This window comes from Phoxinus phoxinus, assembly GCF_949152265.1.
Source record: "Phoxinus phoxinus genome assembly, chromosome: 1".
In the NCBI taxonomy this organism is placed as follows: Eukaryota; Metazoa; Chordata; class Actinopteri; order Cypriniformes; family Leuciscidae; genus Phoxinus; species Phoxinus phoxinus.
The window spans coordinates 6,247,479-6,264,472 of NC_136876.1; the positions used below are offsets into that span (position 1 = coordinate 6,247,479).

The 16,994-nt window shown below is 40.7% G+C and overlaps 1 protein-coding gene across 1 annotated transcript; it reads left to right on the forward strand.

Moving 5' to 3' along the window:
* The first annotated feature begins 1,894 nt into the window (after positions 1 to 1,894).
* On the forward strand, positions 1,895 to 12,453 carry LOC306997185 (putative serine protease 45). Its single transcript, XM_079610338.1, has 7 exons — positions 1,895 to 2,005; positions 5,422 to 5,442; positions 5,541 to 5,596; positions 5,646 to 5,895; positions 5,971 to 6,251; positions 6,372 to 6,502; positions 12,027 to 12,453. Exons 4-7 carry the CDS (start codon positions 5,891 to 5,893, stop codon positions 12,324 to 12,326), a joined length of 717 nt encoding a protein of 238 aa, XP_079466464.1. The 5' UTR covers positions 1,895 to 2,005; positions 5,422 to 5,442; positions 5,541 to 5,596; positions 5,646 to 5,890; the 3' UTR covers positions 12,327 to 12,453.
* Positions 12,454 to 16,994: the final 4,541 nt, after the last annotated feature.

Below are 16,994 nucleotides of genomic sequence, written 5' to 3' on the forward strand. Positions count from 1 at the left end.
CCCGTCCGACTTTAGGAGCTGGAAGACTGTCTGGACTTGCCCATCTGCCAACCCGTCAATGTTTCCGCCGTCCCTCCGAATTTGCGCCTGTTATACTGGGAAGAGGCAACCGTACCTGGAGTCCTTACTTGCTGTCCAGTCGATGCCTCTTCACGGCCGTAAGCCTTCTGTACCTGTTATACCGGGAAGAGCCAACCGTACCTGGAGTACTTACTTGCTGTCCAGTCGACGCCTCTTCACGGCCGTAAGCCTTCTGCACCTGTTATACTGGGAGGAAGCCAACCGTACCTGGAGTACTTACTTGCTGTCCAGTCGACGGTCCTTTCCACAGCCGTAAGCCTTATGCACCTGTTATACTGGGAGGAAGCCAACTGTACCTGGAGTACTTACCTGCTGTCCAGCGAACGCCCCCCTCAGCACTTGAGGCACGCACGCCGTGGGGTTGGTGGTATTCCCCCACCGCCCATTGGATATCGAGGAGGAAGAAGAAGTTTTTAAATTAGGATTTTCAAATTGGTTTAAGTAAATAAAGCCTGCTGTCAGGTTTGGTGCAGGATGCTGAAGACGAGGACACGGGTACTTGAATGCAGTTTAGTTTATTACTTAACTTAACTCTCAGGAACAAAGGGAAACACTCAAGAACTTCAACACACACAACCTTACAACGACGACCAACAAACACTGAGGGAAAACACAGGGCTTAAAAGAACTGGGGTTAATGGGAAAATTAACAAGACACAGGTGTCGGGAATTTCTAATTAAACAGACAGGGAAAAACTAACATGACTAAACCAAAAATCACAAAGACAGGGGGAAACAAGATCACAACACAGAACAAAACACATTAACAATGTGACACCTGCTCAAATTTTACCCTGTTGTCTGCTTGGTTTCTGGTCTGCTCCTCAGTGGTACTGGGTAAAGGGAGGGTGTAGACCGAGTCGACCCCCCGACCTGTGACACTTGTGTTAACAGGTTTCTGGGCCCGAAGGTGTGTTGAGCCATCTAAATATTTATGACCCTTTGAGAGAATTTGAAGAATGAAATAGGAATTTGAAGGTGGATGACAGTCACACAAACAGACTGCTTTATACAATAACAGAAGTGTCCAGTATGTCACATTATACCGGGGTGAACTATACCTTGTAGGCTATAAATATATGATCTGCTCTTCATAAATGCACACTGAAAAAAAAGGAAATAAAAGGAAAACACAGATTGTCTGATTTACTCGTATTATTTGTCATCTACACAACAAAACTGTGTTTCTCTTCAAAAATGTATTTCCTTTTTAATTACTGTAAATCTAAAATGTACAGTGTACTAGATTAAATTATATAGGGTGAATATGAACTAATTAAGTCTGTTAAACAGCACTTGAAAATTATTTTTGGTTGTTTGCTGTTGACATAATTGAAATTGTAGTTACCATTGTGCTTTGCATTGGACTTAATGGGGAGAGTATAAAATGTTGAGATTGAGTATTATTTTACAGGTAGGCTATGTGATTTTGACTTGAGTGCATTTAATGTTCAATTATCTTGGGATTTAGAACAATTTCAATTTCACTTAGTTAGCACTGTGGAAGGAGTGGAGCATAATGTGACTTGGTGGAAACGCCTGGTTCAGAAGGTCGTCTGGTTTTACCTGTTGCGTGTAAAAATTCCAGTTTCATACTTAAATTTTTATTTTAAAGGGTCATAATGTCATTGTCAGTGTCTCTTATGGCTCTGTATACCTCCAGGCCTGAGGAATAATGTTTGACTGTTCTTCTATAGTCAGGTTTCACCCACATCTCTAAAGCCGCCTAAGAAAAGCTCAGAAACAATATGAGTTAGAGCTGGGGTGTGGCAGAGAACTCTTTATAAATGCGGTGACATTTGCTTTACATTTCATTAGAAAGCTGACAGTGGAGGAAACAGCAGTCAGATCACACACCAGAACAGAAGTATGAAGTTGAACACAGCGTTGAGTGTTGCTGGAATCATACTTCTCTACATAGCAGGTAATATCTTACAAAAAAAAAATTTAAATGTTTTTTTCAATTGTTTACTAATTCCTGAGAAACTCACTTGCCAATTTATGTTTCTCATGATTGTAAAAACCTTTGGATCTGTTGTATTACAAATTTATAAAATGTTACATCTCGGTTCCAATACAATAGTATATAAATTGAGAAAGTTGAGTACATTGAATTTAGCATTTAAGTTTATGAAAGTTATATCAGCGGTTATGCAGAGTTTCCAGCAAGAGATTCCTGCCAGTCATGTTTTCTCTATTGTAAGTTACAGTTTTTCTCAATTGCTAAAACACAATTTCTGAAACCTTGCTCCATTTTCTGAAAACATTCATCTTCAAGCATTACTGTGTTCAGAATCAAACACTGCTCTCAAATCATAAACAAAGTGATCAAAATGATATACACTATTAAGCAGTCAGTAAACAATACACCAAAAAATAGAAAACACATTGTTCAAAACATATAGTTCTCAGTAATTTTTTTAATCTCAAAACAAATGTAATATTTTTCCGTCATTGTCTTTTGATGAACGAAACATGTTCTATCATAGTAGCTTAAAATTTATCATAAATAATATTTGCAATTTTTGTGTTCTTCCTCCTCCTTGTACCCCTATTTTTACAGCAATGTACCCTGCATCTCACAAACTTGTCCTTTGTCTCTGTGATACTGTAATTCTTGATATGAACCTGCAACCAGTCAAAATCTATTGAGCAAATGGAAAGCACAATGTTCAGAGCCATACAAGTTCTTCATTGTACAGTATCAACAAACAATTGACTGTACTACAGTATACAATAATAAAAGGGACAAAATTCAAATATTGGTTGTGTCACATCATTTGAAACAGGTTAAATAAATTTTGAGTGGTTGTTCAATCAATGACATGTGTTTTCTATTTGTATTTGATTGTTGCCAATTGTGTTTACCAGTATGGATAACATGTAGCCTGGCTCCGCCCTCCTACGTGCTTCCGCTCAATTTTCATTTTCCTTCAGAACTACGTCTGGGATTGTGGTGTATTCTTGGGTTTTCTCCAGTCAATGTTTTACCGGTCCAATCAGTGAACAGAGGGAGTGGCTGAGAACGATGACGTTGAGGTCGTGCGCTAGTTTGAGTCGTCATACGTCACAACCAAACGTTAGCGATTGGTTATGGCAGATCCAGAGTGGCTCTGGGCAGATCCAATAGTTTTAAACTTCAACAGAGTACCTGCCTTCAAGGAAGTTAACGCTTGTCGATGGAGAGAGGCCAGACTCTCTGTACAAATGAAATGTAAGAACTTCGTTCAGCCAATGGGTTTTAGAGTTTTAGCAATTGAGAAAAACTGTAAATGAGTCCAAATACTGAGACTCTCACCCTTTGTCTGTAATGGCTCTTGGAGCCCCTGGCCCAGTCTTTGAATAGTTAGGCAGACTGGATTAGCATCTATGCATTTGAATGACACTAGCTAAGTTTCCGTCCACTTGTCAATCGAATTATCTGAAGTTCGGTACAAACTCATGCGAATAAAGCTGGTGAAAGTGTGTTTCCATCCAACGGCTTTGAAGCGCATAAAAACCTGTGTGTAATGATGTCACATGCTGTTTTGCGATCAAATTGCTATATCGAATTTATTTGAGACATTTTAAGGTGTTTCCATTCATTTTTCGCACTGAATCGCACAACATTAAAGCCAACATTTGCGAACAAAGTTTTGCTAGACAAAATGCAATTCATTATTTATTCGTTTCCATCAGCGTTTATTGCATAAGCCGTATATCGATCAAGATAAAATCCGATGGGACCGAACGCATTTCATTTGATTCGATATTCATGAAATTCAATCAAATTTTACTGTTTCCATAAGGCATTTTTCATTCGATATCACTTAAATCGGATAAAAACGTGTGGATCGAAACATAGCTACTGATGTACTGATGCTACCTTCATCAGATCTGGAGTGTGTGTGTGGTTCCTGTCTGTTTTGCCTCTCGTTCACGTTGGATTGCCTGCTGGAATTACCGATCATCAGTTTGAGACACCAAGATGCGACGCTATGGGAAATGGTGGTTTGGGAACAGAAACATCAGTGCTGCTCCTCGTACCAAGCCTTCTCTGAGGAACACTGGAAAGTGTTTGACCTTGCTGTCACTGGCAGGGCAGCGGCGCGAGTGTTGGCAGAGTTATGTCAAGGAAAACCGATTTGGCTCTCCGCCCTTCCTCTTCTCTTGCAGGTGCGGGGATCTTCTTCGTGGAAAAGAAGGATGATTCATTGGGTCCTTGCATTGACTATCAGGACTGAACAACATCAATGTTAAGAATACTTATCCTTTGAAGTCTTCAGCTTTGGAGTGTCTTTAGAATAGAATAGAATAGAATAGAACGAATAGAAAAACTTTATTGATACCCAAGGGGAAATTGCAGTGTTGCGGCAGCAAAATTGACACAGAATACAGACCAGACATATTACATAAACTTACATATAATCTACAAAATTTCCTTTAAAAATAAATAAAATACAATACATTTACAAATATAAGATGTATACACAAGAAAAAGGATGCCTCCTTTTTCACAAAGTTGGACCTTCACAACTCATATCATTTGGTCCGCATTTGGGAGGGGGATGAGTGGAGGTCTGCTTCTATTACCCCCAGGGGGTATTTTGAATATTTGGTCATGCCGTTCGGGCTCTCCTATGCTCCCACAGTGTTGAGAGACATGGTCGATCAGTTAATTTATGTCTCCCTGGATGACATATTGTTCTCCAAGAACACATTCAGCATGGCAGATGAGTGTTTCAGAGGCTGCTAGAGAATGGGCTTTTTTTTGTCAAGGTGAAGAAATGCTGGACCAATCACAAGAACCTTGAGTACATCTAATCTGCCAATCATTTAAACTCTAGGCAGGTCCGGTGAGCTCTGTTTTTCAGTCGTTTTAATTTTTCCATTTCTTACCGTCAGGTCTGATGCTTTGTCTCGCACCTGGTTGTTTGTTTGTGCCTGAGAGTTTACGGTCCGATGTCATCATTGTTCCAAGAGAGCTTGTCTTCCAGGGGTGAATCATATTATTTTTCCTCATTAAGCAGGAGTGGCTCCGTTGATTGGTTCATGTCTGCCACTTTCTCTTGCTGTGTAGTTGCTGTTCCAGTTTTATTTTGCCTCTCGTTCATGTTGGATTGCAGTCCGTTCCTCGCTACCAAAGCCTGTCAGAGATACCACCAGCAGTCTCAGCATCTGACCGTCTCTCTACAGTGTTTCTGAGTTTATTTTGTATTTTTAATAATCTCTCATTGATTGCATTTGCTTCTGGATCCCGTTATTTCCATAACAGAAATAGTGTTTGTGGGCTACAAAAACCAGTTTATCAGTTCCGTCCAAATGGTTTTATACTTACTTTGTCTTTATCTACCCACACAGGTTCCCTCTGCCAGTTAGATGGTAAGTAATAATAATGACCATAAAACTCACAGAATGTGTCTTCAATGTCTGTGAGGCATTTTATCAAGGAAATCTCATATCTTGCTCTCTCTCTTCAGTATGTGGTCGAGCCCCCCTCAATAACAGGGTGGTTGGAGGGGCGAATGCGACGGCGGTTGGAGGAGCGAATGCGACGGCGGTTGGAGGGGCAAATGCGACGGCAGTTGGAGGGGCGAATGCGACGGCGGTTGGAGGGGCGAATGCGACGGCGGTTGGAGGGGCGAATGCGACGGCGGTTGGAGGGGCGAATGCGACGGCGGTTGGAGGCGAGAATGCGACGGCGGTTGGAGGGGAGAATGCGGCAGCGGGGGCTTGGCCGTGGCAAGTCAGCATTCATTTCATCCGCTTTCATATCTGCAGCGGGACTCTAATCACCAAAGACTGGGTTTTATCTGCAGCTTACTGCTTCATGGGGTATGATGTTTAACGCTTTAGATACATTTGTAGATTGATAATAGTGGTATTAAAGCATACTTTCTCTATTTACAGATTGAATGAATCTCACATTGTGATGTACTTCGGGCGTCTGAGCCAGTCCGGTTTAAACCCTAATGAGATATCCAGGACAGCGAGTCGAATCATCATCCATCCTAACTATAACTTTTCCATGGTTAACAACGACATAGCACTGGTCCAGCTCTCCTCTTCTGTGACTTTCTCTGATTACATTAAGCCTGTGTGTCTGCCGGCGGCTGGTATAGTATTTTCTACTGGTACAGAGAGCTGGGCCACTGGATGGGCCACTGGACTGGGCACCGGATGGGGCAACAGTGAGTGAACAAATGTGAAGCTTGCCAGTTAACTGACTACAAAAATACTGTAAACCTCAACAATTTACCTAGAAATGTTTTTTAAAAGCCATAAAATGTGTCCTCTGATCTGTGTCACAGATGTCACTGACACACTGCAGGAGGTGAAGTTATCAATTGTGAGCTACAGTGACTGTTATAATTCTTATGGACCGATTATCACAAGCAATAAGATTTGTGCTGGAAATCAGCGAGCGAAAAATATATGTCCGGTAAGATACCAGTCATTCATTTCAATCGTTTTTAATCCAAAGCAATTTACAAAACACTACTCGCCAGTTTTTGGTCACCTGTAAACCTTACCTGTCAACCTAGTTGCTTAATTAAGCCCAGTTCACTCCTCTGATCATGAACTCGTACACTACTACTGCTTTTTACTTCACCAGATCTACAGTGGAAAGCATGGAGCTGCAAGGCAGACTATAATATTTAGTGTAAATAGTTTTGAATATACAACTTAAAGTGATAATTCACCCAAAAATGAACATTAGTTGTTAATTTGCTTATTTCAAAATGCCCAGCTGGCCGTTGTCATCTTGTGCTGATGACTTAAAGGGGTCATGACATGAGAAACCAAATTTGCCTTGATCTTTTGGTATATAAGAGGTCTTTGTGTCATTAAAACGTCCTGCAAGTTTCATAGCTTAAGACGTCCTCCCGATTATAAACGAATCATTTATTTAATCAAGCTCTAAATACAGCTCGTTCTGGATCCATGGTAAGAAGTGACGTCACGGTACGAAGTGACGTACCAGCGTTTACATAATGACCGCCTCCGGCACAAGACAACTACGCTCATTTCGTATCATTGTCGCGCCCGCGCGCCTCACAAGTGTTCAGTCGCCGGACAGCGAGTGGGTCTGTGTACAGGGAAATTACGATGCCAGATGCAGATGTGCTGTTCCTGGCTGTGGACAAACAACATCTTTGAATACGCTGCCGAAAGATCCAGTCGTCAGGGGAAAATGGATGCACTTTATTTTTTTGCGGACGTCCCAGTCCATTTGAAGGATGACTGTTTTGAGAACAAATCCCAAAATGATGCTGGCTTTGCCAGAAAACTTTTGCTCAAAGATAAGTCCGTGCCGACTATTGTGGGCTCAACCACGACGACGCAAACTGTAAGTAATGTATTTAAAACTTTTTAAATACGCTGAATGAATCCGCAAATGTTCTGGCTGGGGGCGTTAATAATTGATGCATAGGCACTGACGTTAGCCAATCATAACAGTGGGCGTTAACACTGAACTCTTAAAGGGGAAACACCCCCAAAAAGACTGTTTGAATCAGAGGATGAGAAACAGGGTGGGAAAAGGTCATAAATCACTAAATTTTAAATATAGTATTACTATAAATTATAGTAATACTATAATTGCACCTAAGGGAACATAATAATAAAATAAAATAAAATGTAGCCGTATCAACTTAGAAACACGCAGGACTTTTATCCTTGTGATACACAAGTAACAGACGTACACAATCTTAGAAAAAAGTACAAAATTTATTTATACAATAATTTAAAAACTATGCAATCATATGCATGAAGACAAAAAAAAAAAAAAACATAGATTTAATTTGCGGCGTCCGTTCAATGGCTGGGAGGAATATTACAATCCAGCGCCCCCTAGTGGTCAGGGAATATATAGTAAGAGGCTACCACACTTATTACCTCACTAAGTTGTAGGCTATCTAACTCTGCACACAATCACACGTGAAATTCACACAGCAAAGGTATAAAAATATACAGGTGCAATCACTTCACATAAAACCCCACACTTGAGATAAATCTACAACAACAGTGATAAAGAAAAGTAGCCTTCACAAATTTGTTCACTCCATCGAGGATAACAATAGACTCTTAATACTAAAACCCAGGCGAGCAGCTCAGTAAACTATTCCCCTAAGCCAAAGGAAGTTCAAATAGGCAAAAACATCACGATTACATACATTTAGCAGGGTTTCATAAAAGAAAAGTCTTTTAATTTCACATTTGTTGTGGCAAGTTAAGCTAAGACCTGAGGGCTGTTTCATAAAAGAAAATAGGGGATTCAACTCTAAAACTTGACTTGAATGAACCTAACAGTTTCATAAAAGGTAATTGAAGTCCACAATCCTACTAATTTGATCCAGGTTTATCTAGTCTGGATAATTGCGTGTGCATGCTTTTCTTAAGCAATGCTAGAGGTCGATCATGGATCAAATCAATCCACCATCACACAGCGTATATTTTCTGCTGTTTCATGCGTTTGAGACATGGTGTTTTCCTCAGTGCAAAACTTACATTTCACAGGTATATTCTCCATCTGTAAATGTTAGAAAGTCGTGCACATATTTCCATTTTGCTGCTAAACTTCACATTGAACGAGCAATGTATGCATGACAAATAGGAGCGCAATAATTATGCCTAATTTCTGATTACATTTACCATTTACATTTATCATCAGATCTGGAGTGTGTGTGTGTGTGAGTGTGTCCAGGCACAGGCCCTTCATCAGATCTGGAGTGTGTGTGTGTGAGTGTGTCCAGGCACAGGCCCTTCATCAGATCTGGAGTGTGTGTGTGTGAGTGTGTCCAGGCACAGGCCCTTCATCAGATCTGGAGTGTGTGTGTGAGAGTGTGTCCAGGCGCAGGTCCTTCATCAGAAACGGAGTGTGTGTGTGAGTGTGTCCAGGCACAGGTCCTTCATCAGATCCGGAGTGTGTGTGTGAGTGTGTCCAGGCGCAGGTCCTTCATCAGATCCGGAGTGTGTGTGTGAGTGTGTCCAGGCGCAGGTCCTTCATCAGATCTGGAGTGTGTGTGTGAGTGTGTCCAGGCGCAGGTCCTTCATCAGATCCGGAGTGTGTGTGTGAGTGTGTCCAGGCGCAGGTCCTTCTTCAGATCCGGAGTGTGTGTGTGAGTGTGTCCAGGCGCAGGTCCTTCATCAGAAATGGAGTGTGTGTGTGAGTGTGTCCAGGCGCAGGTCCTTCATCAGATCTGGAGTGTGTGTGTGAGAGTGTGTCCAGGCGCAGGTCCTTCATCAGATCCGGAGTGTGTGTATGAGTGTGTCCAGGCGCAGGTCCTTCATCAGATCTGGAGTGTGTGTGTGAGTGTGTCCAGGCGCAGGTCCTTCATCAGATCTGGAGTGTGTGTGTGAGAGTGTGTCCAGGCGCAGGTCCTTCATCAGATCCGGAGTGTGTGTGTGAGTGTGTCCAGGCGCAGGTCCTTCATCAGATCTGGAGTGTGTGTGTGAGTGTGTCCAGGCGCAGGTCCTTCATCAGATCCGGAGTGTGTGTGTGAGTGTGTCCAGGCGCAGGTCCTTCTTCAGATCCGGAGTGTGTGTGTGAGTGTGTCCAGGCGCAGGTCCTTCATCAGAAATGGAGTGTGTGTGTGAGTGTGTCCAGGCGCAGGTCCTTCATCAGATCTGGAGTGTGTGTGTGAGAGTGTGTCCAGGCGCAGGTCCTTCATCAGATCCGGAGTGTGTGTGTGAGTGTGTCCAGGCGCAGGTCCTTCATCAGATCTGGAGTGTGTGTGTGAGTGTGTCCAGGCGCAGGTCCTTCATCAGATCCGGAGTGTGTGTGTGAGTGTGTCCAGGCGCAGGTCCTTCATCAGATCTGGAGTGTGTGTGTGAGTGTGTCCAGGCGCAGGTCCTTCATCAGATCCGGAGTGTGTGTGTGAGTGTGTCCAGGCGCAGGTCCTTCTTCAGATCCGGAGTGTGTGTGTGAGTGTGTCCAGGCGCAGGTCCTTCATCAGATCTGGAGTGTGTGTGTGAGTGTGTCCAGGCGCAGGTCCTTCATCAGATCTGGAGTGTGTGTGTGAGTGTGTCCAGGCGCAGGTCCTTCATCAGATCCGGAGTGTGTGTGTGAGTGTGTCCAGGCGCAGGTCCTTCTTCAGATCCGGAGTGTGTGTGTGAGTGTGTCCAGGCGCAGGTCCTTCATCAGATCTGGAGTGTGTGTGTGAGTGTGTCCAGGCACAGGCCCTTCATGGCTTCATCAGATCTGGAGTGTTTGTGTGAGTGTGTCCAGGCGCAGGTCCTTCATCAGATCTGGAGTGTGTGTGTGAAAGTGTGTCCAGGCGCAGGTCCTTCATCAGATCCGGAGTGTGTGTGTGAGTGTGTCCAGGCGCAGGTCCTTCATCAGATCTGGAGTGTGTGTGTGAGTGTGTCCAGGCGCAGGTCCTTCATCAGATCCGGAGTGTGTGTGTGAGTGTGTCCAGGCGCAGGTCCTTCATCAGATCTGGAGTGTGTGTGTGAGTGTGTCCAGGCGCAGGTCCTTCATCAGATCTGGAGTGTGTGTGTGAGTGTGTCCAGGCGCAGGTCCTTCATCAGATCTGGAGTGTGTGTGTGAGTGTGTCCAGGCACAGGCCCTTCATCAGATCTGGATGCGGACTGCTGTAAACCTCGGAATAAAGAGAGACACTAATATTAGCGTAGACGCCATCCTTCTTATGATGTAACGAGTACATCAAGATTTATGGGAAGTGTTCCCGGTCCGGCTGATCTAAACTATGCAGCCTAACATTGAATTATATAAGTCTACAATGTGTTGTGTGTATGCTAGGCCGAAGAGATGTGTTTTTAGTCTAGATTTGAAACAATAGATTTGATCTACCGCCAGCAGTCGATTTTGATATTCTAGGTATTATTAACTGGCCAGAATTTTGAGATCGCAGTAGACGTGAAGGACTATAATGCGTTAAGAGCTCGCTCAAGTACTGCGGAGCTAAACCATTTAGTGCTTTGTAAGTGATCAGCAATATTTTAAAATGTATACGATGTTTAATAGTGAGCCAATGCAGTGTTGACAGAACGGGGCTAATATGGTCGTACTTCCTGGTTCTGGTAAGAACTCGAGCTGCTGCGTTTTGGACTAGCTGTAGTTTGTTTATTAAGCGTGCAGGGCAACCACCCAGTAGAGCATTACAATAATCTAGCCTTGAGGTCATAAACGTATGAACTAATTGCTTCGCATTTGTCTATGAGAGCATATGATGTAATTTAGATATATTTTTAAGATGGAAAAATGCGGATTTACAGATACTAGACACGTGACTTTCAAATGAGAGATTGGTATCAAAGAGCACACCCAGGTTCCTAACCGACGACGAAGACTTAACAGAGCAGCCATCAAGTGTTAGACAGTACTCTAGGTCAGGGGTTCCCAAACTTTTCCATGACAGGGCCCCCCAAATGCCACGAGGTTCTGGCCAAGGCCCCCCTGTTGCAGGATGTGTTATTGAACCCATCGACAATACTACGGCAAATGTAGAAATAAATAAATAAAACATCTGTGAACATCAGATTATGTGATGGTGTTTGATATCAGCCAATCAGAAAAGAGATGCACCAATTACAATTTTTCATTGAGTTTGACCTGCCGATACAGATTTTAGCCGATTCCGATTTCATTTTTCGAACCACTTTACAGCACACACAAATATTTGTTTTCTGTATATATATTTGTTTTATAAAACACCATATACTTTCACCCAAACTAAATAATAAAAACAAGTTTAAATGGGTAAATTTCATAAATATATCTATAAATATTTTTGAAGCTTTATTTTTCGTTAGTTTAGCCACTGTTTAAAATAAATACCTAGGATTATGTTTATTTTCTTATAATAGGGTTGAAAAATAAGCAGATAAAGCAGCTTGTAAGGCCTCTCTGTACGCAGGCTACACTATTGCATACTTATGTCTGTAACAGTTGTTCACTGTATGTTGTCAGAGATATAAATGCTGAATGTTTGTCAATACAGATCAACATTGGAGGTCCAATGGTCAGTAGGAATGGCTCCCTGTGGATTGAGTCCGGCATTGCGAGTTATATTAGTAGATGTGATGACCCCAAACATCCTGTTGTGTACACCCGAGTTTCTCAGTACCAGGACTGGATCAAGTCTTACATGAGCAGCAACCCACCTGGATTTGTTGAATTCAACGTTGAAAAGCCAACATCCAAGTCCAACTTCAGAAGCGTACTCAACCTCCTCTTATTTTCCCTTTCTCTCACATTCTCCATCATTCCTTTCACCTTCTCCGCCTATCTCCCTTCCTAAAGATTGTATGAACAGTAATTATCATGGCTCTTTGACGAAGAGAACATTTGTGCTGTACATGTTTTCATAAATATGAGAAAAGAGCAGCTGTATTGTTATTTTTGTCCTTTATTCTTTATCTTTTTAAAAACATACTATTCTTGAAAACTCTTATTGACATTATAAGAGCAATCAATAATGAAGTGCAGCATGCTTCTGCCCTCTGGGATTCGGAAAGTTACGAAGAGCATCACAAAGAGCCGAAGAAGGGTGAAAGAGAAGAGAACTCGTGGCAAGTGCATGCTAAAAGCCGAGCACATGCAAACCCCGTTAACAGTTCTCATTAATTTAGCTATGTTCTGTCAAGTTTCTCTCAAAGTTATGAACAAACGTTCTTCTAGTAAGGTTAATAGAGCGTTTGTTATTGAAGCTTGTTTCATTTGAATTGGACTTTATAACTCGCAATTGCGAGTTTATCTCTCACAATTCTAATAAAAGGTGTCAGAATTGCAAGATTTAAACTATAAAATTGTGTGTTTTTAAGTCAGAATTGCGAATTCCGGCAGTTTCCGTATATATGTCCTCTTGCATATCTGGTGTCTTGACCCGACCAGAAACAGACAGTTTCTCAGTTCGTACACCAACGTGATAACCCCCCGAACATGGACGGAAATGTTCACTCCCTCACCGGTAAATCCCTGTATCTTCTTGTGCACGCGATGTCAAATCTTCACAAATTCCAGGGAATAATCAGTTAAATCACTTTAAAACCTACTTTTTCTAACTCCTCCTAGACCGAACGTCCGATTTTCACCAAAATCTCCAGACCGTGCCGAGTAAAAGTTATGGATTTCGTGTCGATAGACGAAACCGTTTTCGTATACCGTAGTGGCAAAGTTGAGGCATGATGCCAAAATGACTATTCAGGCTTTATATCGGCAATGCCTTGACATATTGACACCAAACTTTGTATGTGTCATTGTCACTTCACTCTGACCACATCACATCAGTTTCGTAACTGTGCCACCTATTGGTCGAAAGTGATAATCATATTTTTAGTTATTGTATGTTTTTTTTCAACCATTTTGCCAAAATTCATATTTAAATGTCTTTAATTGCTCCTTGCTGCAGTTTGTCTCACACTCCCAGCCACTTTTGCTCCTTGCTGCAGTTGGTCTCACACTCCCAGCCACTTTGGCACATCTTGTCGTCTTGCTTGCGCTTGGCCCCGGTGATTGCTGCTTGCAGCTATATTTAGGGGCCAAGCACTGAAGGTGCGGGCACCTATTGTATCTGTTCCGGATCTTCTTCTTCTTCTTTTTCTTCCGACTGGGCGTCTATGGCAGCCTATAGAACCGTTTGCGGGAAACTTATTTTGGTTTGACATTCTGATAGAGGACAGTCCCAACAGTAATTGCACCAATTTTGGTGTCTCTAACTCATTCCCTCTAGCGCCACCACCTGTCCAAAATTTCACTTATATTATGCTCATTATTTAAATAAACCTCTATAAATAAGCGTACACATACCATTTTAAATGCTACTGGCCTTCAACATAGAAATGCGTCATATTAGCTTATCAAAACTAGTTGTCAATAAAGCCACAAACACAGCAAGCAGCAACAAAACTCATTTTTATTTTTAAGGACCTCAAATATGTTCAACAAAAGCAGCAGAATTGCAACATTCAACTGATAAATTACATTAAGAAAAAGGTTTAAAATATTTAGCAAAAACATGAGACACTTTAAGCAAAACTAAATAGACAACATGAATAAAGATGAAACCATCAAAAAAAAACTGTACACACTAATTAAAACCAAAATCAAGAATGAATATACTTGTAAAGGACACTGCAAAGACAGGACCGTGATTATTGCACTCCATCAATCAGACACACACTCTGCCCTTCAGAAGCTATGATATACCTGCGTCTCCCTGAAGTGCAATTTACCCTTATCATTGTTGTAAAAAAGTTGGCACAGCTTGATTTTTAATGCATCATGTTTCATTCTTGAGCATCAGTGGATGTTTTCACACTTTGTAATAGTTGTGTGTGTGTGAGTCCCTCAGTTGTTCTCAGTGTGAATAGATAGCAATTCTTTACATCGCGAGACCTGATATCACGCGATACTTCCTGACGCGGGCCGCCGGCTCAAAGTTGCAAGTGTGTTTTTTCCGCTCACAGGCGATAGGGGGGAAGCGAGACGACCGCCATTAGAGGGCGCTAGGATGCCGTCCTCCCTGAACCACACACAAAACTATAATAAATTATTAATTTAGTGTAGTGATGGGAAGTCCGGTTCTTTTCCACGAACCGGTTCTTTCGGACAGTTTGTTTCAATGAACCGGTTCAACAAACCGGTTCACCTGTTCTTTTACGTCCTCACGTAATGACGTCAATTCTATCATCCCGGCGGATAAAAATACATTTAAATAAAGGCATTTGTAATCATAACTTCGTTATAATCATCTTGGATACGATTCTTACATTTACGTTTTGCAAATGAACCCTACAGTGCAAACGCGGATGTTTTACATGTCTTAAAGATATAAAGTTAATAAACTGGTCTTAATAAATTTTTTTTGGTTTTGTTATTAAATAAACTTACATTTCGCCGAATTCGGCCCCTCATTTTAGTCCTCGGTTCACCCGTGCTCATGTATCAGCACAGCATCAGTTGGCCGAAAGAAAGTTCGGTTCTGCTGAAACCTGAATATACAGTCGACAAATTTTAAGATGTGATGAGAAGCTGAAGTCTGCAGTGACGTTATAAAAATCTATTTTTTTAGCTGATACATTTTAGCGGAAGTGAGAGACTGTACGTTTTGAATCTTTATATCTCATAAAAGCGATTTTTGCCATTGTTTTGGAGCACAACAGCTTATTCATAACCTTAATGCTAACATATTCATACCAATAGCTGAAAGAATTATGTTTTGATTTCAGGGGGCCTTTAGTTAAATGTATTTTGTCTTACAGCACTGGCAGATTTTTTTTTACTTATTAAGATAACAAGTTTAATACCTTATGAAGATTTACATTTCTATATCATAAATCGTTGAGATATTTTTACAAGGCAAGACATTTCTCATTTCGCAGTGTTATATGTAATTTAGCCTTTAGATTCTAGAGAGCATTTGATTGGACAGAAGATGTGATGAGAAGCTGAAGTCCGCGGTGATGTCATAAAAATCCCTGATCCATTTTAGCGGAAGTGAAAGACTGTAAGTTTTGAATGCTTATATATCTCCTGAATTTTGTCATTGTTTTGGAACACACCAGCTTATTCATAACCTTAATGCTATATTAGCTTTCTCATGCAAGTTCTTGTGGGATTTGCATGTTCCAAAACTGGCATAAAGTTGGTTTGATGTTTGCAAAATTAAGAAGCGTCTATAAACTAAAGTTATATTCACGTTTCTAACTTCAGTAGCATTTAAAGATAATGACTTACAGTAATTAAATAATCTGTGTTCATGTATTAGTGTCAGTTATGATGCACACGTTTTAGATTTTTTATTTAATAAAGTAAACAGTCAAATCATATATAAAAATTGCCATGTATTTCACTACCGTATGGGATCATACACAAAATATACAACAATTTAAAGCTTAATAGCATTTGAAGAGAATGTCTTTCAGACATAAAACTATAACGGTAAAGTGTTCATAGGTGTCAGCTATGTCATATATTTTGTATGATTCATACAGTGAAATAGGGGTGAGCGGAGCACAATCTAGCGTGGGGTTAGTTGTCACACACATGCTTTAAATCTTTCCACTCATGCCAGCATGACGAATCATATCAACACTATAAGCCTATAGAGAGAGAAAAAATGCGGCAAAATAAAAATATATATATTTGGAGATATCACTTTTTATCTAGTATTATTATTATTTTAATCTTATATCTGTTACTGACCAGTTGAGATAGTTATTTAATGCTTCGCGAACTAGCAGAAGACACTCGCAGGGTTTAAACCTCAGTTGTGCAGACGGGGCATGTTGTCACACTGGTTTACTATTTAGAACTATGATATTCTATTCTATACTTTTATGAATTCTATTGAGAAAAAGGTGAATAAAGACTGAGTCAATGTTCAGAAATTATGAATTATTATAATTTTTTTGACAATGCAGTATTTTTGTAGTGTTTTTTGTCAAACTCAAAAATGATTTATTTTTAATTATTAAAAAATGCCATTATTTTGATGAAAAAGTTGATAATTGTATTTTATTGAGAAAATATTTTATTATGGTATATATTTTTTATTAGATAAGATAGCATTTTAATCTGTTATATGGTCATGTTATAATGTACTCCTCCTAGGGGGCATGTTGTCACAGTTGACTTCCATTCTTTCAGAGTAAATCAAGAATAAAGTAGCTAGGCCTATACATTGCATTAATGAAACAAATTCATTCAAATTGTACTAGACAAGTGAAATTCATGTGACAAAATAAATACTCTGAACCCTAAGTAAATTTACACAAACTGAGAAAGTCCAAAAGTGTTAGGTTGTGCCCCGCTCTCTCCTATATGTTTACATGTGATTTTACAGTTATATAAATACATAAAATCTAAAAGGAGTGCATCCTACACCTACATGCACACTTTACACTTGATTGTATGACTGAAAAGTTATTATTTCCAAATGCTATTGCAGTTAGAGACATGTAGCCTA

Bases quoted from the DNA above. Each gene is read 5' to 3' on its own strand.
- LOC306997185 (XM_079610338.1), top strand. The intron at 6,252-6,371 runs GTGAGTGAACAA...TCTGTGTCACAG, and splicing joins GGGCACCGGATGGGGCAACA to ATGTCACTGACACACTGCAG. The intron at 6,503-12,026 runs GTAAGATACCAG...TTGTCAATACAG, and splicing joins GAGCGAAAAATATATGTCCG to ATCAACATTGGAGGTCCAAT.